At 38.7% G+C, this 23,577-nt stretch overlaps 5 protein-coding genes across 5 annotated transcripts; 1 reads left to right on the top strand and 4 right to left on the bottom strand.

Annotated features, from left to right (window-relative positions):
* Positions 1–1,661: 1,661 nt before the first annotated feature.
* LOC131016219 (general transcription and DNA repair factor IIH helicase subunit XPD) lies at positions 1,662–7,282 on the bottom strand. Its single transcript, XM_057944859.1, has 12 exons — positions 6,352–7,282; positions 5,769–6,049; positions 4,844–4,926; positions 4,351–4,754; positions 3,904–4,097; positions 3,605–3,785; positions 3,368–3,492; positions 2,615–2,704; positions 2,310–2,388; positions 2,145–2,221; positions 1,960–2,068; positions 1,662–1,883 (listed from the first exon to the last, which is right to left on the bottom strand). The coding sequence occupies exons 1-12, from the start codon at positions 6,883–6,885 to the stop codon at positions 1,767–1,769; spliced, it is 2,274 nt and encodes a 757-aa protein (XP_057800842.1). The 5' UTR covers positions 6,886–7,282; the 3' UTR covers positions 1,662–1,766.
* Positions 7,283–8,110: 828 nt separating this feature from the next.
* Positions 8,111–10,714, bottom strand: LOC131016220 (uncharacterized). Its single transcript, XM_057944860.1, has 7 exons — positions 10,421–10,714; positions 10,279–10,336; positions 9,876–10,175; positions 9,731–9,779; positions 9,554–9,648; positions 9,121–9,239; positions 8,111–8,501 (listed from the first exon to the last, which is right to left on the bottom strand). The coding sequence occupies exons 1-7, from the start codon at positions 10,558–10,560 to the stop codon at positions 8,441–8,443; spliced, it is 822 nt and encodes a 273-aa protein (XP_057800843.1). The 5' UTR covers positions 10,561–10,714; the 3' UTR covers positions 8,111–8,440.
* A 1,540-nt stretch (positions 10,715–12,254) lies between these two features.
* On the bottom strand, positions 12,255–13,051 carry LOC131018913 (extensin-like). The gene is made up of 2 exons (XM_057947601.1): positions 12,388–13,051; positions 12,255–12,295 (listed from the first exon to the last, which is right to left on the bottom strand). The coding sequence occupies exons 1-2, from the start codon at positions 13,049–13,051 to the stop codon at positions 12,255–12,257; spliced, it is 705 nt and encodes a 234-aa protein (XP_057803584.1).
* A 1,638-nt stretch (positions 13,052–14,689) lies between these two features.
* Positions 14,690–15,226, top strand: LOC131018914 (uncharacterized). Its single transcript, XM_057947603.1, has one exon. It carries the CDS (start codon positions 14,690–14,692, stop codon positions 15,224–15,226), a length of 537 nt encoding a protein of 178 aa, XP_057803586.1.
* Positions 15,227–20,746: 5,520 nt separating this feature from the next.
* Positions 20,747–22,625, bottom strand: LOC131016221 (protein ENHANCED PSEUDOMONAS SUSCEPTIBILITY 1-like). The gene has a single exon (XM_057944861.1). The coding sequence runs from the start codon at positions 22,304–22,306 to the stop codon at positions 20,951–20,953; it is 1,356 nt and encodes a 451-aa protein (XP_057800844.1). The 5' UTR covers positions 22,307–22,625; the 3' UTR covers positions 20,747–20,950.
* Positions 22,626–23,577: the final 952 nt, after the last annotated feature.

Genomic DNA, 23,577 nt, shown 5'->3' on the forward strand with positions numbered 1-23,577 from the left:
CTTTAGATAATAAAAATTTAATAAACTTTATTACTTAGCTAAATAAATTTTTTTATATATTAAGTTATTGATAATTAAAATATTCGAAGAATCCCCTTACTATTATTGAATTTATTCAACTAAAAAATACTTTTATTTGATTTGATATATTAAATTATTGACAATTTGAGTTATTTGCTTTTTTTATTGATAAGAAATTAAATTAAATTAAAAATATTATTTTGCCAACTAATTGTCACGCAAGAATAAATACGCCACGTCAAAATTGAAACACCATATTATATAGGGTTAATAGCCAAAAAATACACGAAGTTTCACCAAATTTGCATTTTGCACATGACCTTCAAAAATAGCCCCAGAATACATGAGCTATTGATTTTGTTGTAATTTGCACACGGCGAGAACTCCGGCCATAATTAAAGTTGACCGGCAATGAAGTGGACTATACGCGTGGCATTTTTATTGTATGTGGCAATACGCGTGGCAATTTAATTGATTTGGCAATACACATGTCATTTTTATTAAAAAAAAAATTTTAAAAAAACAAAAAATCATCTCTCTCTCTCTCAAATCACAGCGTCGTTCCTCTCCTTCCTCAAGCTTTCCACCACCGCCGGCCAGCTCTTCCACCAAAATCAGGCGTCGGACCTCAGGGGATTTGAGGGTTTTGCAGATATGGCGGTGAATTGAAGGTGTGCGGTGCGGTGGAGGTGGAGGTAGAGGTGGTGCTCGGTGTCTGGAAAAGGCGGCGGATCTGGGGCGCCATTCCTCATCGACGCCTCCACCTCCCCCCATCTCACCTACTCCGTCTTCCTCCGCCAAGTCGCCTCTCTGTCCTCTTCCCTCAACGCAGCCTTCATCCCCCTCCACCGCTAGGAGCTAGCGCCATGGCTGCAGATCCCCAAATCGCGGCCCTCGACCTCCTAAATCCCCAAATCGCAGCCCTCGGCCTTCATCCTCTCCAACAACGCCGCCGCCTTCATCCTCCTCGCGAGTCTTTCCACCGCCAATACCAAACCCCCTCCGACCCACACACACCACGCAACAACAAACACCAAACCCCAGCTCCTCTTCTTCCTCGCCGCCGCCGGCGCCAAATCTGGGGATTTCCCCCATTTTACCCCACCGCCACCTCTAACTTTCTCCGATCTACACACACCACGCAAAGAGAGGGAAGAACGGCGCCGGAAGGCAGGATGATGACTTCTCCGGTGGCTGCAGCGACCGAGATTGAGATTGAGCGGAAGTTGGGATTGAGATTTAAGCGAAAATTTGGAATTGAGATTGAGAGAGAACAAGGCTGTTCCATTTTTTTAATTTTTTTTTATTAAAAAAACGCGTTAAAAAACGACGTCGTTTTACATCCCCGGCGGTTAGTCCACGTCTGCAATTTCCGACTGTCACGTCAACTACGCTTAAGGTGATGGTCAACGCGTGTGCAAATTGCAACTAAATTAAAAAGTGATGTATTCTGGGACTAATTTTAAAGGTCATGTGCAATTTGCAAATTCGGTAATACTTGGTGTATTTTTTTGCTATTAACCCTATTATATATTAGCTTGGTATTTGGCCAGAATTTGGATTAGTAGCGAAATCAGATAAAATCAAAAGTTTAGTAATTATCACGGCGCAATTCAAGTTTGTGTGCAAAACCAGAATTGGATGAAAGTTCAGTATTTTATGGGCAATTAACCCTAAAATTTTAATAGTAGTACAAAAATGGACATAATTTCTCTACAAGAAAAGTAAAGAAATAGAAAATTTGATCAAAACACCATTTCTCCAACGCCATTGACCATCTTCTCCAAGTCTTCTTGTGAAAGAAGGGTTCTTTTACCCATTGCTCCACTCTTATCGTATGGTTGAGCCATCTTTCTCAAGAACTGTGAATGGATGGAAAATACAGCGCATAAACCTAATGAAACCTTAAAAAGGTAGTCAGTTAAGGTTCAAACATACCTCTCTTGCAATATGCACAGCCATGTCGGTACTCAAGTTGAGGTGTGCATCGCGCAGATGTGAGAGTATCCAGCTAGGCAGCTTTGAGCGCTTGTCATGACGACTATATCTAAGAGCACAAACACACATCAAACAAGATGGAGACATTTTCTATGGATGCAGAAACAAGGATAAAGATAACCAACCTCTTGTCAGCGAAAATCATCATCCCATAATCTGCTTTTGACCTGATGACTCGTCCTACGCATTGGGCAGCTTGCCTCTGAATATGCACATGCAAAATGTTTCATCAGATACAAGCACAGATCCAGATTATATATTTAAAAGAAATAATGGGTTGGTGAAAGTACCAAAGCATCGAATGTCAAAAAATCACCCTCCTTTATCTGGAAAGTCTCCCGCAAATACTCCAATCGTGCTAGTAATATTCTGTAACATTTGAACAATTTAGCATATGGTAATGGTAGAATCTCTTCATGCAAAAAGATCGTATTTAAAAAGAATTAAGTGTGGGTCTGTTCTAGAATGCACTAATTCAATATGGTTACAACAACAAAAAAAGAATAGTCAGCAATGACCATTATATACACAATCCAGCCTAAAATGGTTGCAAAACAATTCAATTCAACAGAAAAGGTCACAGCAGCTAACCAACCTGCTTAATGTATACTGGAATGGGATGCCAAACATGATAACAAGTCGGCCATAATGTCTATCAAAATCTATACCTTCTGCCACTTTCCCCCTGCAATCAAATTAGGTAATGATCATGATGTGCTCATGAAGGAATATTATGTTACATTCATAACCCATAAATAAGCAGGAAACTCAGAATGTATTGTCAACACTAGCCAGTCCAACCAGGGGGCTTAGCCCACTGGCCACCAGGTCCTCACTTAAGTGAAGTGACCCGGGTTCGATCCCTCTTGGGAGCGAATTGGAGATTGGAGATATAAGGTGGATCTTGGTGAATGGAGAGATAAGGTGGTTCTTGGAGTGGGATGAGAAACTAATTACTAACATCTAACATGACTTTGCCCGATAAAAAAAAAAAAAAAAAAAAAAAAAAAAAAAAAAAAAAAAACACACTAGCCAGTCCATTACAGTTTGGACATCTTTGGATAAGATGACAAACTAAAGGACACTCAGCCACAATGTCCAGTCACACAAGTAAATATAAACTGCCACCGCATAGGATGGTATCCATAACCAAAGTACATTATCTGTGATGTCGCACAAGAACACACTCTCATATTCAAGTTTATTTAGCTTTCATGTATCACTTCTTGTCCTCCTAGAACAAATGACCACTGCTCTTGGAATTCTACAAGTGTCTGAATAAGGAAAAAGAAATACACGCAGACACCTCTCACGCAGGTGCTAGAAGGCGCAATATAGAAAACAATACCTGGCAACTGAGAAAAAGACGGCGCCTCTTCCACAATCACAAGCTCTACGATAATTGTCGAGCGCAAGAGTAGTTTCAACAACATCCTGAGTCTCTATGAAAACAAGTTTATGTTGCATAATTTCCTGCACAACATTCAAAATGAAACCTTTGCAAAACAAAGCCTCAAGGCAGGTACCATCAACTAACTTAGAAGTTTATATTTTATCCCAGAAAATGTTGTACGAGAATGATTACCTTCAGAATGCCTGATTCATGCCAACTATTAACAATTCCATCCATGTAAGAATAACTGACAAAAAAGCACACGATTCCATCTGGAACAACAGATACCATTTCTAGCAAAAGTTTGCCATAATTTTTCTCTACACCAGGGTCACTTCGAAGATCATATTTTGTGCTCACTGGAAGCTGATCACTGAAATAAAACATGGAAAAAAGAGGAAGAGTTAATACAATAGCCAGAGCACAATTTGGTTGTGGTGTAAAAAAGATTTTAGAGGTTTCATAAGCACAGAACCTCCTTAACTAGTTACCTTCCACGAGTGAGAACCATTGGGCATATGCAATCCCTAGTTAAGGACATTGTAAAGCTTCGGCTAACCACGGGATTGAAATTAAGAAGACGGGGGTAGAGATCAATGGGGCTCAGTGTTCCAGATGTAATAACAACTGACTGAAATCGCTCAAATACGGGCTTTATGGCAAGAGAAGCATCATGACAACAAAGCTGAAAACCAACATGATTTGTGAGAAACAATGCTGAAAAATCACAAGGCAGAACAAATAATCCAGTTTAAAGATGCCTAGCACAACATCTGAACATTAGTTGATTCGGAAAGTTCTCCAAGAATGAATCATTACGCATAAAGATCTCAAAATTGCTACCACATAGAAGTAACATCTTTCTTTACTTACAAAAGAAGGCTATAAAAATATCAGCAATAATGTTTCTTCCCCGACATGCTGTGAAAGCTAAATACCTGAAGAACAGGATCAGGTATGTGTGGCATCCTTTCATCAAAAGGTTCAATTATAATAGAAAATCCTCGAGTGTAGGTCCCCACAAGAGTTGCCAGATCACAGATTGTTTGGATGTGTAGAAATTCATCAGTGTCAGTTATCTCCAAGGTTAACATAAGCGAGTGAAGTCGATCATAACAAAACTTCAACATTTTCTGGTCAATTCCAACTTGTGCATTGATTGATGCAACAAATGTAACAGGCCCCTCCTTCTCAACATTTTCCGTCTGCAGTCGTCCTTTAAGATATTGTACAAACCTACGCAAAACTGACAAAAAGTGCTCTGCACGCCTTATATTTCCAGGTACTGCTTCCTTTAGTATGTCCTCAGGCAAGGCAGGATTTGCAAGCCATGTATCACCAGCTACAACGAGAGAAAAGAAGTTGCTGTCGGAATCAATCATGGAGAGATTTCATGCTAACTTTAAGTGTAAACCAATTTACTCAACATACTAGGAAGGTCCCCTCGCTGTGCCAAACCATCAACAAGCCGGTTGTACTCTGCACGCAGTCGACCAGCATCGGTGGCCTTTAACCTTCCTACCATGTTAGAATAAAGTTAAGACGAAAGAACATTCAAAAGCAAGTTTTTTGTTTATCCGTCATTGGAATAAATGTGGTCATCACACACTTTCAGGAGGAATAGTACCAAAACTCTTATGCAAAAACCATGAAAGACAATATAGCTTCAGAGCAATTCTGCTATCCATAAATGTTTTATTACAGTTTTAGTTATTCATCATACTAAGGTTTCAATAGAAGAAAAATAAGTGAACCTAAAATCTTAATAACTCAGAAGTACTTGGCAGTTGCTCCGCCATATGCAGCATATATTGTAATATACCTAACGAGACTACTAAAAAAGCAAAGTTCAAATTCATATAGCACAAGGAGACACTTCTAGTATGTAAACTGATAATTTCCATTGTCGTGATCTATAGTTTGACCATGAAGTTAGCTGTCAGAACAACCTCTTTGAAAATCTCATGCCAAACATTTAAAACACTGCACAGAAATCAAACCTTAATTTTGATCTGTATGGACCACCATCACAAACAGTATGCAACCAGATATTATTTCTTTTATGTCAATGATGTTCCTCTGAACTCAACCAATCTAAGCAAAATCGTTTAGTACACCATCATTTCCAAAACTATAGAACCTTTTAAGTTTTAACTCCTTAATTATGGACTTTCCAGCCACAAAAACAACATCCTGATTACAAATACAATAAAAGCATGAACAGAACGAAGGACATATGTATAGGAGATAACATGAGAAAAGGGCTCTTCAAAGGAGAGAATATAACTACACAAAAGTGTCAGAGGCATTACCACCTTCATTCCTTCAGTTTATACAAACAAATGAAAGCACATACCTCTCAATCTCCTGGGACATCCTACTCAGATTCCTTGATGCCCCATCAAGTGTTTGCATCCTCACATTAACACTAAGTGCCTCGATGCACACATTGTCAATATTATGGGCCTCATCAAACACCACAACGGACTCCCTCTGCATCTCCTTCGATATGATTCCAGCAACTTTAGGATCAAGCAGGTACTGATAACTATATACCACTACATTTGCAAATTGAACCATATGGCGTGCTAGAAAGTACGGGCACCACCCCTTTTGTTTCCCAAATGTCCTTAAATCCTACAGCAACAGTACAAATAAACAAAATTCAAGATAGTATTTTCCAGTTTCCATTACAACAGTTTAACAGGGAACCAGATGCAAACTACAAATTTGAAACACATTTCCACCAGTTGAATCCAAGAGAAATCAATAAGGAAATACCTTGTGATTCAATCTAAATCAGAAATCATATTCCAGTCAAACTAAAAATGATCAGACATATACAATTAGCAGAAGACTGAAAAGTGCAAAGAATTGGAATATAGAGAAGTAACATCGAAAAACAAGATTTGAGCAACCAAAAAAAACGAAAAAGAAACCTGCAACGTATAAACTCCAGGAGGTAACACCGCATCAGATGCAGCCTTCTCGTAGTTCTCAAAAAACTCACACGTCGGGATATCAGGATTCTCAACGGCCACTGCCCTAACCCAACTCGCCGTGAGCTTCCTACACGCAGCATCCACCGAATCCCGATTCTCCGCCGACACAACGCGTGGATTGACACACAAGTTCTTCCTCGAGGAGAGCCCCAACGCCAGAATCCTCGCCGACGGCCCCAATTCCTTGACCTGATAGTCGTGCAAAAACCTCAACTCCGCTAGGGTTTTCTCCATCTCGTGCACAGTGCGGGTGCAGTAGAGGAGCTTCACCGGATTGGAGGGTTTGGCGAGAACATAGCTGGTGATTAGAGAGAGAAGCGCGATGGTTTTCCCGGTGCCGGTCGGCATTTCGAGAAGGCAGTGGCCCTTGGCGTCGAGGGCGCGTTTGAGCTCCACCATGTACGAGTACTGCTCCGGGTAGATGTTGTCGTAAGGGAAGTATACGGTTACGTCTTCGATTTGGAACTTCATCTTCCCGGCGGCGCCTACAGCTTGCGGCGGAGAGCGAAAGGAACCGTCGGTAGTGGTCGCCGGCGGTGATGATGGGTAGCGGAGTATTACCCGTTTTTCCAGAGAGGCGGACTCGCTCTCAAGACCTACTAATTATGTATTTCACCTCTCTTTATTTATTTCAATAATTTCAGTAAAATAGTGAATCCTCCTGTTATTTTCCTTTTTTCTTCAAATAAATTCAATTTTATTTTATAATATAATAAAAGCAAAATGAAAATACATACACAATTAGAATGGTGATACTTTTCCAAGAGCTAGTATCACTTTCTACTTCCTAGAACAAAGTTTACTATATTTTCAAAAGGGAAATAAAGTATACATTTCACAGACACAGAAATGATCGAAACATTGTTGCAAGTGAACGAATAATTAAGGGTGCAAACCGTGAAATTATGCCACAATGACCGCCCTAGAAGAATAGCGCTTAGGCTTCAACTAAAAAAATATTTAACTTTCATTAAATTTTAATATTACATCCAAACTTTGATATTTGACGTGATAATTATTAAATTATTAATTTAATTCTATTTTGCTATTAATTAAAATTCTGATTAAATTTTCTATTGACATGACTAGCATAATAACTTATGTGACACTATCGTTCTAGGATCGGTGGGCAAAAACAACATCATTTCTTATAAAACGACATCAATTATTCAATTATCCATATGAGCAATAAATTTAGCTAAAATTCTAATTGATAGTTGAATCGAATCAAATCAAAATCTCAATAATTACCATGCCAAATTTTAAAATTTATATTCAAAACCATAATTTGATAAAAGTTTGATAATTTAAAGTCATTTAACCCATTTATTTATATTTTTCGCTTAGGAATCTAACTGCAGTTGTTGAATGTTGGAATTTTTTTATTTTTTATTTTTACTTTGCAGGAGTTCGTACCGCTTGGTATCCCCTGTATCTTCTAGTGCATGCTACATTCTAGTGCATACTATGCACATGTTTGATTGGGTGTTTTTGAAAGTTGAAAAGGAATTCAATTAATTGAATCCATTAATTATTGTTTGGTTTGGTATAGAGTTAATTATTACCCTTACTTGAGAGTAATTTAATTACCCAATTTGTTACCACTCAAAATAGAGAGGAAACAAACAAAACAAATGAAATTCTTTATTATTGATTTATTTCCATTGTTAAACCAAACACTCAATAATAACACTTATTGTTATCATTCCACCACTTTATTTGATTTCATTCCTTTTTTCATTCCTCTACTTAAACCAAACGAGCACTACATGTGTACCATTTTGTTAGGCATCCCTTTGCCTCCATGTCTTCGCTATTACCTAATAACATAATCTGATATTCCTGAACAAAAGAAAGAAATTATGAAAATGGAAAAATACACAAAATTAACAAGTACAATACCAACTATTTCTTCCTTGGCTTCCCCTGTATCCATGCTGTGAATACAAACATGCAAAACATTTGCGAGCAGTTTCATTGCTCTATAAACTCTAGCACGAATTGCCTCTCTGCACAGCATTGTGTTTCAATCTTCTGCAGGTGACGCCCTCGAGGCCAAGCCCTTGATAGTGTGTCGACACTGAAACCTGTCACGTCAATGAACTTCCCTTATTTATACGCGTCTCTAGACTTCAATATATAGTTAAGCATCTAGTGGGGCGAATGACTGCTTGCTAGGAGGAAAGGGAAAACTCACAAACAAGTTCAAGAACATAGATGAACTGTTGCACAAGTGTAAGAGCAAATGCAATCAGAAACAAGTTTTTTAGCAGAGTAGAGTGCAATGCATAATCAATCATCATATCTTCCCATACGGTAATCAAAGAGATTTGGGTTACCAAAATAGTTTCAAACTCATCATTCATCAAACAGTCATAAATACATGAGATAGATGAAGCATAGAGTCGCGGAAGAAACATGGAGTACATGGTATGAAGCTATAACTTGAGTCACATTCAACATAATGGATTATCATTAGAATTTCAAAGGAATTAATTCAAGATATGTTGCAGCCTATAACTAGAAAATAACAACATTTGTATTTTACAATACTCAAAGCAATGGAGGGTAATTGCAGTCTGCAGAGTGCAGATAAGGAAAGATCTTACATGTAATTAAGCAAAGACGAACACACACTAACACTGTCCTTTTACCCATATTACTTAATCTCAGTCATTGATATGGAAATCATAATTGTTCACTTACCAGATCAAATCCGGTGATGGAGAGTGCTGCACTTCGACTGAGCTAGCACAATCATTACGTCGAGGATTCATTTCCAGATTATGGGTTCTGCACCTGAATCTCAATCTAAAAGGCTTGCTCTGTAACAAAAATTTACAAAACATTATACCATCATACATATAGATATATATCAACAATGTATAGAATGTGCGACACCAAAGCCCCCTCGTAGGCTACAAGTATAGCTCCAAATTTCTTATAGATTGCAAAACAAAGCCTACAGCGACTCTAAACTTCATATCTCGTTGTAATCAACAATACAAACAAAGACATGTTCATAAATCTTAAGTTCTAAACTATATATTTGTAATCAGATTCAGCTATAACAGCATATAATTAAGATGAATTCAGCAAGAGAGCTTAAAGAAAAAGCAGTAATCTTGAAGCTTTTTACCTTCCTGTTTGGCCGAAACTCGCGCTTGGGAAGAAAGTGCAGAGGCAAATTAAGGTAAGAGGGAGCTTTCACCAAGAGGAATAATTTTGTAGGACCTAAAAAGGGAATATTATCAAGCAAAACTCATGAACAGAAACACAACTTTTGAAAGAAACAAACAGTACTGCTCTCAGTTACCAGCATAAGAATCTGACCCAACACCCTTCGATATCATCATGCGTATTGCCTATCAAAGAAAAAAAAAAGGAGAAATAAAACAAATACAACAACATGAAATCATTTTTAAAAAATCGAATTTTAAGCAAAATGAAACTGCCACAACCTTTCTAGATAGCGTTTCTGCAGTTTTACTTCTACTGAAATCCTCCAAAAATGGCCTCCCATTTGAGAAACTCAATTCATAGATGTGCAAAGGCCTTAGAGGACTAGGTCCAAGAACCAGAGAGATTTTATCGACATTTGGAACTTCAGCAATCAACAACTGAAGTGCGGCTTTGAGATTAGATATACACCCCATCAATTTCTCTAACCTTCTTATCCCCATTTTCACTTCCCTTTTTCGGGCAGCTAGCTTTCTCCTTATCAATGGAGCCTTCGGTTCACTTTCCGAGAGCTCAATTTCCTATGCAGTAGTAAAATTGGAAACTTTCAATCATCGGCTCGAATTTGGGGATAAGGAATTGGAAAATGAAAGAAAAACCGAAATCTTCTGTAAATTTAATCACCAATTCCTTGAATTCGGACCGTAGTTCATCGAATTCGAGCGTGATGTCCTGGAGTAATCTGCCAAAACAACAATATCCATGAAAAAAGAATAGGATTAGGGTTGGATTTGCTGAAATTTGTGGAGAAGTTTGATGGCATTACGAGGGGATCTGCTGGTGCATGAAGAGAATGAAACCGACGATGTCGGAGGCGAGGTGGAAAATGGTGGAGCAGTCGAGAGCGTCGGAGGCAGCGTCGATGTTAGTGTACTCCATTTCCGAGCTTCCTCCGCCTTCTTCCATCGCGACGGAAAATTAAATCGCAGAATCAACGGCGAATTGAATGGAGAAGAAGGGGCTTTGAGTTTTGTTTCTGCTATTTTTCGAAATTCATGAGGGCGGGCGCAATCTTTTTTCTTTCCAAACTCCCCTTTTTATTTTGGGTAATTCTATTCATAGCCATATTTTTACTCTTCATAACCCCTTTTAAAAAATTATAATAAAAATAAAAATAAATATACTAATTTACCCCTAATTTCTAAGTTAAATTTATGATAAATCCTCAAAATCACGTAGCCATCATATTCTCAAAAATATTAACTTTAAAATTTGAAAGAAAAAAATAAAAGCATAAAACTCATTAACCTCTATTTTCATAGCCTCAACCCGTTCTAAGAACCCAGAAAAAGAAGAAAATCAAAAAGCTGCCAAATTAAATTTATGATAAATCCTCAATATTCACAATCCTACTGTTTCTTGATTTATTCAGCGCCTACAACACCACCTCAAAAGCTGCTATTTTCCCGAATAAATTATCGAATAAATATTTCCAAAATTACCGGTAAATCACCATTGAATTGAGGCGCACACATTTCAACATTATGGGTCTCTTTAATTGGCAGAAAACACTTGATCAAAACTCAACATCAAATTCAATAAAAACACATACTATTTCCCACAAGAAATGGTCATTTTACGGAAGAATGTGTTTGATTGGCCTGAGCAACGTTCTCTGTTATTGGTTTTTAGCAAATCAAATCAACGAACACTATCCATTCATCTCCTTTAGCTGATCCAATGAATGCTACATTGATTGCTCTGCATTTTCAAGCAATAAAGAAGAATTCTCCAAGAAAGTGTCAGAAATTTCTATTCGCGGCTATGTTAGGAATACGGTGCTATAGGATTTATTAGGAATATAATTTGAATGTTAGGGATAAAATGGCATTTTTATTATTATTTTTTATTATAATTTTTAGAAGTGGGCTATAGAGAATAAAAATGAGGCTATGAATAGTATATTGTTTTACTAGTATATTGTTTTAGTAGAATTTTACTAGTTTTTTTTTTTTTTTAAGTGCAGAGTTTTACTAGTTTAGTTTGGTGCTATCTAGTCGAATACTTCTCTCATGCCCTCTAATATCAGGTGAACTAGTAACAAGTGGTTAGAGCATCCACAGCCGGGCATTTTTCGCCCCAGATCGACGCATGAATTGGGGCGCACCGTCGCAGTGCGGTGCGCCCCCGATTGTAATCTACGACTCGGGTTTTGGGGGGATTTGGTGTTGGGCGTGCGCTTGATACGCCAGTCCAATTATGCTCAGCCCATAGCCCATTAGATTATCATTATCTACGATCCGTATCAATGGTGGAGCAATTCGAATAGCTCAAACTCCAGAAATCAAGAGAGAAGAGAGATATTTGATAAACATCAACCAAAATATTCATTCCATAATGAGTAACTTAGAGATTACAATATTTATATCATTGATAATGATAACCTAATGGGCTATGGCCTGAGCATAATTGGGCTGGTGTATCATTCCCTACTCCTTCACAATCACCTTGTCCTCAAGGTGAGCTGAAAAAATGGTGATGGGAGTACATGATTCGGCCCACTAATTGTGAAAACGAAACTAAATAGTGCCGAAATAACAACTGTCCGCCACCTGCTTGATAAAAGCTCAAACTGGAAATCAGCTAAAAGATTAATAAAGCTATGCCCACCAAGTGCTCGACAAAAGTCCCAGCTGAAAACCTGCACAAAAATAATCCAAACAAAACTCAAAAACTGATACGGCGTGGTATGGAATCGACTGGGTATTCCCAAGAGATCGGACGGCGGTTCACCGCATAGCTGAACTTCTTGACTGACGAAAACACCCATGAGAGGGTAAAAGCTAGAGACGACGCCCACAGTTAGAACATCCGCAATAGCAGCAGATATGGATCCAAAAGCAACGGCTAGAATCTTGCCCTTAGAGCCGGCGAGCAACCAAAATCGGCTGCCAAGAATTGGCAGAGGACTCACCAGAGGAGTTATTGGCGCTGTTGGTGGTATTGCACATGAAGGCGGTACATCTGGGGGTAGCTCGGCGGGTGGAGGTGGTATTGGCGGTAGCGACGGTGATGATTGAGGAACTATCAGTGGTAACAGAGGTGGTGATTTGAGTCCGGTAAACAGGGGAGGGGATATGCAGGGTGAAAAGGTGGGATCTATCCGTGTGGGTGGCGTCGGAGTGTGCGGGTGCAAAAAAGAGTGAAGTGGGATAGCTTTGGACGGCAGATGGGGAGGAACATAGGTAAAGGGTAGATGTGTTGGGCTGGGCGGTGCAGGAGTGGTCGGTGGTACATGAGGAGATAAAAATGAGACAGGTTGTGAAGTTGGGGCAACGGTGGTGGCGGAGAGTGCCAACGGAGAGAAAATCGAAGAAGCGTTGTGAGTGGTCGAGAATGGTGAAGGATGAGGCGATAAAGTTGGGGGATCATCCACCGTGACTTCGACTCCAGCCATGAAATTTGGGGATTTAGGATCGCCGAAGTCATCCTCGTTGTCGGTGCCAAACAAAATCAAGTATTTGCTTATGCATCGATGGGTATCGAACCAGGTTTGGTCACAATCGTAACAAAGCCCGCGGTTGTTTTTCTCTTCGATTTCAGATGGGCTAAGACGGCGAATGGGAAGAAGTGATGTGGAGTGAGTTGTATGTAGGATTGGGGAAAATGATCGTGGTGGATAGGGAGCTGGAGTAATGGGTGGTGGGGAAGAAGGTGGAAACCAACAGAGATCTGGAGCAGTAGCCGGAGGGAACGTGTTGGTCGTCGGAAAATTTGCATCGACGGAGGATTGCAGGCTGTAGATGGAGGTATGGATCTCTTCAATGGCAGCGAGTATTTCAGATCTTGACAAAAAAAATTTATATATATAATCAATGAGAAATGAGCTCTCAATGAAAGCACCAATTGATACGATCCGTATCAATGGTGGAGCAATTCAAGTAGCTCAAACTCCATAAATCAAGAGAGAAGAGAGAGATTTGACAAAGATCAACTAAAATATTCATTCCATAATGAGTAACTTAGAGATTACAATATTTATATTATTGATAATGATAACTTAATAGGCTATGGGCTGAGCATAATTGGGCTGGCGTATCAGCGCTTCACGCGCCGCATTTAATAAAAAAATTAAAATAAATAAAATCAAATTTAAAATGGGAGAATACCGTTACATATGAAGTCAGATTTTTCTTCTTTTTTTGGCATTTTAATTTTGCAATGCAATGGTTAGTTTAGGTTTTTAATTTTTTTTTTACATTAATATAAATATATACATCATTTCTACTTTATTCAAATCACTTCCAAAAAATTCTCTCCACCTCAAAAAAATCTCTACAAAAATATCTTCTCCACAATCATCATCTTCATCAAGCGGTGGCGACGAGCAACGTGCTCAACAATTCTCCCAACTCGTGCAACAATTTTAACAAATTGTTGAAGCTATTGGTGAACCGGAGCCAGAACCCCCTATTCCTCAAAGAAGGGTGGCGAAGAAGACGTACATTCATCGGGACCGTGAAGCCGGATCACAACGTTGGTACGCGGATTATTTTGCAGAAAATCCCGTCTACACCGACTCCATTTTTCGGCACATATTTCGTATGCTTCGTGCATTATTTTTGCGCATCTTTAACGTCGTTGGCAAACAACGCACGGATGCACTTGCTAGACAAAGCTTCACACCGTTGCAGAAATGCACGGCTGCTATTCGTATGCTAGCAAATGGAGGTGCAAGTGACTAGTACGATGAGTATCTACGGATTGCAGAGTCTACCTCGTTGGAGTGCTTGCGTAGATTCTGTCGAGTCATCAACCAACTCTTCGGCGCAGAATACTTTAGGAGGCCGACTGCCAAAGGCATCTAGCACTACACGATGAGAAGCACAGCTTCCCAAGAATGCTAAGAAGCCTCAATTGCATGCATTGGGCGTGGAAGAATTGCCCAACGGCATGGCAATGAGCATACACTCGAGGCGATCAGGGGAAGCCGACCATCATCCTCGAAGCTGTCGCATCCCAAGATCTATGGATCTGACACGTCTTTTTTGGGACTCCTTGTTCGAACAACGACATCAACGTGCTCAACTCATCGATGTTGTTTAACGATCAACTAGAAGGAAGGGCTCCGCCGATCACATATCAAGTCAAAAACGCCTACTACACAAATGAGTACTACTTGACCGACAACATCTACGCCAATTGGCCTATTTTCGTGAAAAGTCCTACGCATCTGATGGACGCGAAGAGTAAGAAATTCAAGGTGATGCAGAAAGCGACTCGCAAGGATACCGAACAAACTTTTGGCGTGCTTCAAGCTCGTTGGGCAATCATCAAAGAACCAGCCCGTCTTTGGCACAAGGAGGAGTTGAGCGACATCATATTCACGTGCATCATTTTGCACAACATGATTATCGAAGACGAAGGCGAGCATGCAATGAAATGGGAAGAAGAGGTATCCGACGAAGCTTCGAGTAGCTTAGCCGCAGCTCATCCCCGCACCGGTGCTCCGTCGGAATTTCGCGCATTTGTGGCACGACAAGCATCTATGCGAGACGCGGAGATGCATGCTCGCCTCACTTTGGATTTGAAGGAGCACATTTGGTCTTGTTTTGGTCCGATTAAGCCTTAGAAAATTATCATAATTTTATTTTTATTATTGTATTTTAATTAAGTCTTTAATTTTATTTTAATTATTGTAATGTTGAATTTTATTTTTAATGAAAATTTGAAATTTTAAAATAGAAGTGTAGAATTGGAATTAAATGAAAATGGGGATTTAAGCACCAATGCATTGGAGAGGGTTGATGCTTAGGTGGGGACCACCATTTAAGCACCAACTTAAGCATCTTGGGCTGTGGATGCTTTTAAATAGTAAAAAATAACTACAATTAATTATTTATCGTTTATTTATAAATTGTAAACTACAAATATTAAGTATTTTTTTTTTGAGGGAACACAGGAGCCTTTCATTAAACCACCAAAGAAGAGTTTACAGATAAAGGCCACACATTCGAAGAAATAAAACCAGAACGAGAAACAAAAGCATAATTTGCTAAACTATCAGCAACAAAATTATCTTCCCTCGGGCACCAGCTAAAAACCACCTGGTTCAAAGAATCCACTATGCTGTAAATCTCCTTAAGGATGTCTCCTAAGAGGGAGAGATCATCTTCACGATTATGCAGTCTCCAAAAAAGTCGCTGGCAGTCCATCTCCACAACGATATCCGTAAAACCTTTTTCAACACTGAAACGAAGGCCTTCAAGAACAGCGTGAGCCTCCCCTTCCTCAACCGTGAAGACTCCTTTTAGGAATCCCAACCTATAACCAACCTGATTGTTCTCCACGTCGCACAGAACAATTCCCAGACCAGCCCAGACCCCACTTCCCACCGCCACGTCACAATTAATCTTCACCTGTGCCTCTCTAGAGCGGCCAACTCGGGTTGGTTTTGAGCTCACCATACTTGAGCTTAAGTATGACATGGGCGCATAAACAAGAAAAATAGAGCTCATAAATTATAAAAATAAAATAAACAAATTTTTTGCGAATTTTTTTGCGCGCATATTATTTATTCAGCGGATATTCTTTAGTGCAAGTTTAGAGTCTGCAGCAAGACAAATGATTTAGAACCTAAGTACAAATCATAGTATAATCATCCTTACAAATCATTGTTCCTAACACACATCATTCTCGTCCGCCACATGTTGAGACAAACAAATATTAACATAAAGAAAATGGTATGGGATGTAGACAATAAAAAATTTGGGTATATTTGATAGACACATATTCTAAAAGGTGGGTAGTTTTGCAAATTTATGAACAAACGAAAAAACTTAGTAGAAAAAATACTTATAAATAATTTTGTCCAATCTCTTTTTGCTAAAAATAAAAAATAAAAAAATTAAGGCGTGTTATATTACGTACGTCAACTTATCATAAAAGATATATAATAGAAAACATTAAAATACATTTTTATTAATTTTGAAAAATTTTGTTTCATTTTGACAATCAATATTATTAATGTACTAATATTAACAGTCAATACACATTCATTTGGAATATATATATCAAATAAATGCTGAAAAATATTCTTTTGTCATATATTAGAAAATATCTTTTATCCATATAATAAATTAAAATCACATACTATAAAATAAATAAATAGAGAAATTAAAAAAATTAAATTAAATTAAAATTAAAAACAAAGAACATGAAATAAAATCAAAACATTTCGATTTTTATAGAATAAGAGGTAGAAGAGAGAAAATAATTTTGGATAAAACTTCTAACTTACATAATTTTATAACCTTAAATTCTTTTTTCACATAATACGCAGTATATCAAATGAAAGCTCGTGTCGTTATCTTTAATTTGATATGCATATTAAATATTTTACCATTAATCGAATTACATTATTCACTAAAAGAAAGAAAGATAAAATGGAAAGAAACAGAAAAGAGAGATAAAAAAATTGGCGGTAAAAATTTTAAAAATTGACTGTAGCCATTAAAACTATTTTTTTATATATTATACAGATTGATGAGGATGGTATTTAGGCCTCCTACAGTGTGAGAAAAACTAAGCCCAAATACCTAAGGCTTAGGACTTAGGGGGCCTTCGAATATACTTATAACTAACTTCCAGGACTTAGGACTTAGGACTTAGGCTGGCTCATCAACTCAAAAGTCTCGTGGATCAATGAGCGATTCGGCGATATGAAAGATGGTCGTTGACAGAGTTGAAAACTCTCCTTATTAAATACATGGTATATAGAGTTGGTCCATAAATCTCTCTACAATAGAAATGACTCTACGATGAGAAGATCATTTGCCACCAGAGCTGAATAAAAATGACACCTACAAGAGTTAGATCTGAGGAAGAAGACAAAAGGACCTTTATAGTTGAAAAAAAGAGTGCACCTAAGAATGATCCTGTAACTGTTTTGCAGGTGGTCCCACAAGTACCTTGCGGATTGGGAGACGGAGGAATATTTGTTGGTCGACCCACATGGAACAAGAATGGGGTGGGAAAGACTGAAATGCCCATCGGTTGCAAGAGGAATAAAGCCAAAAGGATAGAACTACCCTTCTCGTACTCAACGCTGAAATTACTAAAATATCCTCAATTGTAATAGTCTATAAATAGATATAGAATATTCATCGTAAAGAGTTCAATCTCAAGTTCGCGTCACTTATTTTTGTTATGCAAATAGGAAAAAAAATAATAATTAATTAACGATCGAATTAAACGATCGTTATCTAGATAAATTATCGTATTTATTTAATAATTCAACGATCGAACAAACGGTCGTTACCTCACGACCGTACGTAGACGGTCATTACTTATCGGCATCAATCAATGGCCGTATAACATGGTAATTACCTAACGACCGTACGTAAACGGTAGTTAATACAGATTTTTTACGACAAAAAATGGTCGTTATTTAAAAAAAAACGATCATAATGACGCCACCAGACGGTCGTTAAGGAGGATAACAATCATTGTTTTGTCATGTGCAATCGAAAATTCAATCGTTGGGGCTGCATTTTTCTATGACCCTACGGGCCTGTTTGATATGAGTTTATAAGTAGGATAAATTAAATTAATACAGATTAGTGTGATGTTTGATATCATGTGCAGTTAATATGGTCAACTCCTACTTAATCCCACTTCTCCATGCTATTTTGTGGGAATAACCCATACTAATAATCCGCCCCTCCCTCTTGGATAACTTTAATACTGCGAAGTTGGATAAAAATTCTGCTACCCTTCCTCACGCATATGGATGCAAATGCCCAAGTAATAGTGGACACACATGGTATTTTTAAAATTATATGAGGATAGTTTTGGTATTAGATAATATAATCCAACATAATCCTATGGATATCAAACACAATATAGGATTAAGTAGCCATGATATCAAACACCCATGAAATAGTATAAATCCACACTAATTTTTCAAGATAATTTTAATCCTAATCAATCCTAAACTGCAAATCAAACGGACCCGTAGTGTCACTCTTTACTTCGGGTCTGAAATATCACAATACTCTAATTAATAGTACTATATTTTTTTAAATGGGATCATATGTCCCAAAATATAGTGTGTATCACGTGTACCACTCTTTATTTCTTTATATTTTTAAATTATTTTTTATTTAATTTTAATTTATTATGCTTTTATATAATATAAAGATAATTAACAAGGGTTCACTCATCCATTTAGGGTTTATAATTATTTTTATATTTATTTGAATTAATAATAGATTATTTGGGTTCATTAATTCAAAGTTAGGGTATATAATTTTTTAAAGGGTTAAGTACCAAATACCCCCCCAACTTTGGGGCCCCTATCGCGTATAGGACCCTATATCAGGGTAGGCACTGTTTACTACCTCAACGTGGCTAAATCTATGCAAATCCCCCCCCTGCGTTTTAACACCGTTAAGTCACCGTTAATTTTTTTTTTTTTTAATTAAGATGGTCTCTCCCTCCTTCTCCAGTGAGCGTCGCCGGTTGTCGCCGCCTCCGGCATGGCGAGGCCGGCGCCTCCCTTCTTTCCCCTTTCCCCTATTTAGAGACGAAAATGATGAATTTCCAAATTGAAGCATTAGACAGAGCTAAGCTGCAAACTTGGTGAAGAATTGATGAAGGCAAGCATTGACTTGATTAGGTCTCTCCTGATTGATGAAGTGGCCAGTATCCTCAACCACCACGCACTCCTCCAGCAACGGCACGTCCTGCTTGAATCCGCAGTCGTGCACGTACTCCTTCACTCCCGGCGTCGTATACACCATGTCCAGATCTCCCACCATGAACTTCACCGGCACTCTCACCTTCGCCGTCGTCCACGCCGCCGTCAGCTCCCAGTTCAGATCCAGCGCCCGGTAGTAATTGAGGCCGCCGGTGAACCCCTTCTGTTCAAATAACTAAGAAACCCTAGATCTATTTCTGATTTGAGGAAAAGGGGAAGAAAAGGAAGGAAAAGAGGGGAAAGAAGGGAGGCGCCGGCCTTGCCACGCCGGAGGCGGCGAGAACCGGCGACGCTCACTGGAGAAAGAGGGAGAGAGACGGTATAGCAAAGATGGAAAGAGAACGCAGAGGAGAGTAGAGAGGATGCTCGATGGGGGGGAGAGAGAGAGAGAGAGAGAGAGACCATCTTAATTAAAAATTAAATTTTTTTTTTTTTTTTAACGGTGACTTAACGGTGTTAAAACGCAGGGGGGGATTTGCTTAGATTTAGCCACGTTGAGGTAGTAAACAGCGCCTACCCTGACTATAGGGTCCTATACGCGATAGGGGCCCCAACGTTGGGGGTATTTGGTACTTAACCCTTTTTTAAATTTTAATTTTTCAATGATAAATACTAATTAGAGTTTATAATATAATACTCCCTCCGTCCCAATATTGTTGGCCACATTTCCTTTTTAGTTTGTCCCACTATTGTTGGCCACTTTCCTAAAATGAAAATATTTATCACATTCAATCTCTTACTTTATCACATTATCTCTCCTACATTTTCACTTTATTATATTTTCTCTCATACTTTATCACATTCTCTCTCCTACTTTATCATTTTATTACCTTCTCTCTCATACTTTATCACATTCTCTCTCCTACTTTATTACTTTTATACTATATTACTCACACACTTAAAATATTAATCTACAACTCCTTAATTCCTGTGCCGAAACCAAATGTGGCCAACAATATTGGGACGGAGGGAGTAATAATTTTTATTTTTATAAAAAATAATTTACTCCCTCCGTCTCAACTTTTAGTATCCAACTTTCTTTTTTTGGCCGTCCCACATTTTAGTATCAATTTCTATTTTTGGTAAAAGTAGGTGGGGCCCTTACTCCACTTTAATTATTTTAACTCTCACATAAAATGTGAGACCCTTATTCCACTCACAACACATCAATCACTTTATTAAAACCCGTGCCGTTCTCAACTGGATACCAAAAGCCGGGACGGAGGGAGTATAAAACAAAGAAATGAAGAGTGATACACGTGATACACACAATATTTTGAGACAGAGAATCCCATCTGATAATTTTTACTTCGGGTCTGAAACATCACAATACTCTAATTAATAGTACTATAATTTTGACTCGTAACTTATTTTAGAATATTAACTTTTCAGTTGCATGAAGAGACATGTTACATATAGATATATTTATAATTGTCAACCGACAATTTGAACGGATAAATAACAAGAACAATACTCCAAATGCTTTCTACCACAAGTCAAAACCAAATACAAGACGGCAAACCCAAGAAAAATGAAACATATAAATAATGAACACAAAATTTAAATTCTTTCGACAATTACTAAACCGGGGGTTGATCAATTTTCTACCGTCACAAACTCCATGAACTCCACATCCTCTGCCATGGCAGACAAAGTCTCCTTCAACAAACACACTTCAACGTCCAAGCTCCCTTCATCCAGTCCTGCAGAAACCGTTATCCTTCCGTCGAAACTGCTCCCTCTCCCGCTCCTCGCGGCCACCGGTGGCCCCCATCCGAAATCATTCCCATAGACGTCAAATCTTGGAGAGTTTATAAGGATGAAGTGGTTAGTTGGGATAGCGTCAAACTGAAGAAACTTGGGCTCCTTAGCCCAGCTGCTGTAGAATTCCTTCACCTTCTCCGCCCCGTTTGCAGAAGCCACCATTCTGTTTATCTGCCACGCTGTCCATCCCAGCCCGTTCCCGGCCACTTTTCCGGCGTTTAGGGTTACGATACCCGGGAAAACCGCGTTGCCAAAGTATTCGTCGGGGAGAGGAGGGCTCATCCTCTGCCTCGCCCCCATGGGAATCTCGAAGGTGGTCTCTTCAAGGGCCGCCACAGAACGACACCGTATGATGGATCTCCATAAATGGGCTATGACAGCTTGCAGCGACGAGATCTTGCCGTTGCTTCCCTCCATTTCTTCATTGGCTCTCGCTTTGAGCTTCGCGACTTTCTCTTTGGTGAGACGAAACACTCTCTCGCTCAACTCCGCCGCCGATTGATCGGCGGAGATGTTTTCGTTCATGGCGAGGTGTTCATCGCGGATGTATATATCTCTCGCGCCGACAAGATCGAGATTCACCTGATCGCGGCTGAGAATCGGCAGTTTCGATATCGATTCGGCGCCGCGGGATATCTCGGCCCAGGAGTTGAGGAAATGCCAGAAGGCGGTGCCGTCGGCGACGAGGTGGTTGACGGTCCAGCCGACGAAGAGGCCGTCGGCGAGGTCCGTGACTTGCACGGCCAGCAGCGGGTGGGAGGCGCCGTCCTTGTTGTAGACCCCGGCGAGGGGGAAAAGGGAGGGGACGACGCCGGGGCCGGAGTTGGAGGACTCGTTGACGTCGGCGACGGTGAGGCCGGAGGTCTCTGCATGGATGAACACTACTCCTCCGTCGCGGTGGCCGCAGTCGAGGAAGAAGCAGGTGGCGGAGCCGTCGTCGGACCTGGCGGTGGCGAGGCGGCCGACGAGCGTGGGGAAGAAGTGGAGCGTGAGCTCGAGGGAGTCTTTGAGGTGGTGGACGATGTTTTTGTTGAGGAGGGTGGTTTGATGGGGGTGGGGGAAGAGGAGCCCCATTTGTACGTATTCCAGAAAGAGGAGCTCAAGATCGGACGGCGTTAGGGTGATCCTAGCCGTTGATTCGATTTTGATCGTCGATGTTGAGACGGTTTGGATTTGATCTTGAGGCATTGTTCTAGGGTTGTAGAAGTTTGATGAAGTGATTTTGGTTTATGTGTTAGGGCTTTTTCACGTAGAGGAAATGTGTCGCATTTATAGCGAAATCGGATTGCAATTTAGAATGTTGCGATTGAAAAATTATGCATGGTGATGGAGTTGTTAGAGTAAGTTCATTGGAAGATCAACTAGTATAATTTTTTATTAATTCTGTTTATTTTTGTATTTTTGTGATTGCTTGAACGAGTCTCTGCGTGGTTGATCTTTTCATATAGATTTCGTTATTATGTTATTAATCGATGTAATATGCGCAATTAATTAATGCAGGGGAAGGTTATCGATTCATCTGTAAGAATTAATTAATTAATTGAGTTTGTGAAGAAGCTATCTAGCTACAATGACGTCGATACTCCGGAGCCATGCGCACATTTAACGTAGTTAATTAATTAATTAAATTCATACAGAAAAACACTAATATATATATATATATATATATATATATATAGAGGGGTGAGTTAAAATAAAAACAACTCTTAGAATATAAAATACGAACTAGCTAAAAACGAAGTCGATTTTTCCATGTCAATTAAAAAAATAGAATATAAATTACATTGTGGTATTCGGTGAGCCACATCACGTTTTTAATGACCGGAAAATAGATGCGGAATATATTTGATAAAAACCTGATAGTTTGAGGGTTTAGATAACATTTTGAAAGTTTCAGGGTATTTTTGATAAAACGGGTATACTTCAGGGATTTTAGTGATATTTACCCAATAATTTTTATATACATGTATTTCATCTTTCTTGTTTCGACTGCAAAAGTACTTATTAATTTTTTCTTATCAACGTCACTCTCAATAAATAATATACTTATTCATTTAATCTATCTTGTGATACAACTGATCTTAAGACTTAATTAATTTTATTTTAAAAAATTTATTTCGGCAAACACAATTGTTATAGTTATATTACTATTTAGTAATATTCTATAACCAATATATATATGCATTAGGGATCGAGTCTAACTTTTTGAAAATTCCTACAATAATACCAACCAATTTAAAAATCAAAATCAATAATAAAATATAAATTAAATAGATAGCTCGTGATTTGATGAGATTTAATAAAATATTTTAGAAAATAAAAAAAAATCAAATTTGCATTGAAAATGAATTGATCCCTAGATCTTTGTAAAATTAAAAATAATTTTACAATTGCATCATTCTAAGTTAATATCCAAATGGACAAATACATATATATAACGGGGCCTGAGAGTACAAAAT

Source organism: Salvia miltiorrhiza, chromosome 3 (assembly GCF_028751815.1).
Source record: "Salvia miltiorrhiza cultivar Shanhuang (shh) chromosome 3, IMPLAD_Smil_shh, whole genome shotgun sequence".
Taxonomy (NCBI): Eukaryota; Viridiplantae; Streptophyta; class Magnoliopsida; order Lamiales; family Lamiaceae; genus Salvia; species Salvia miltiorrhiza.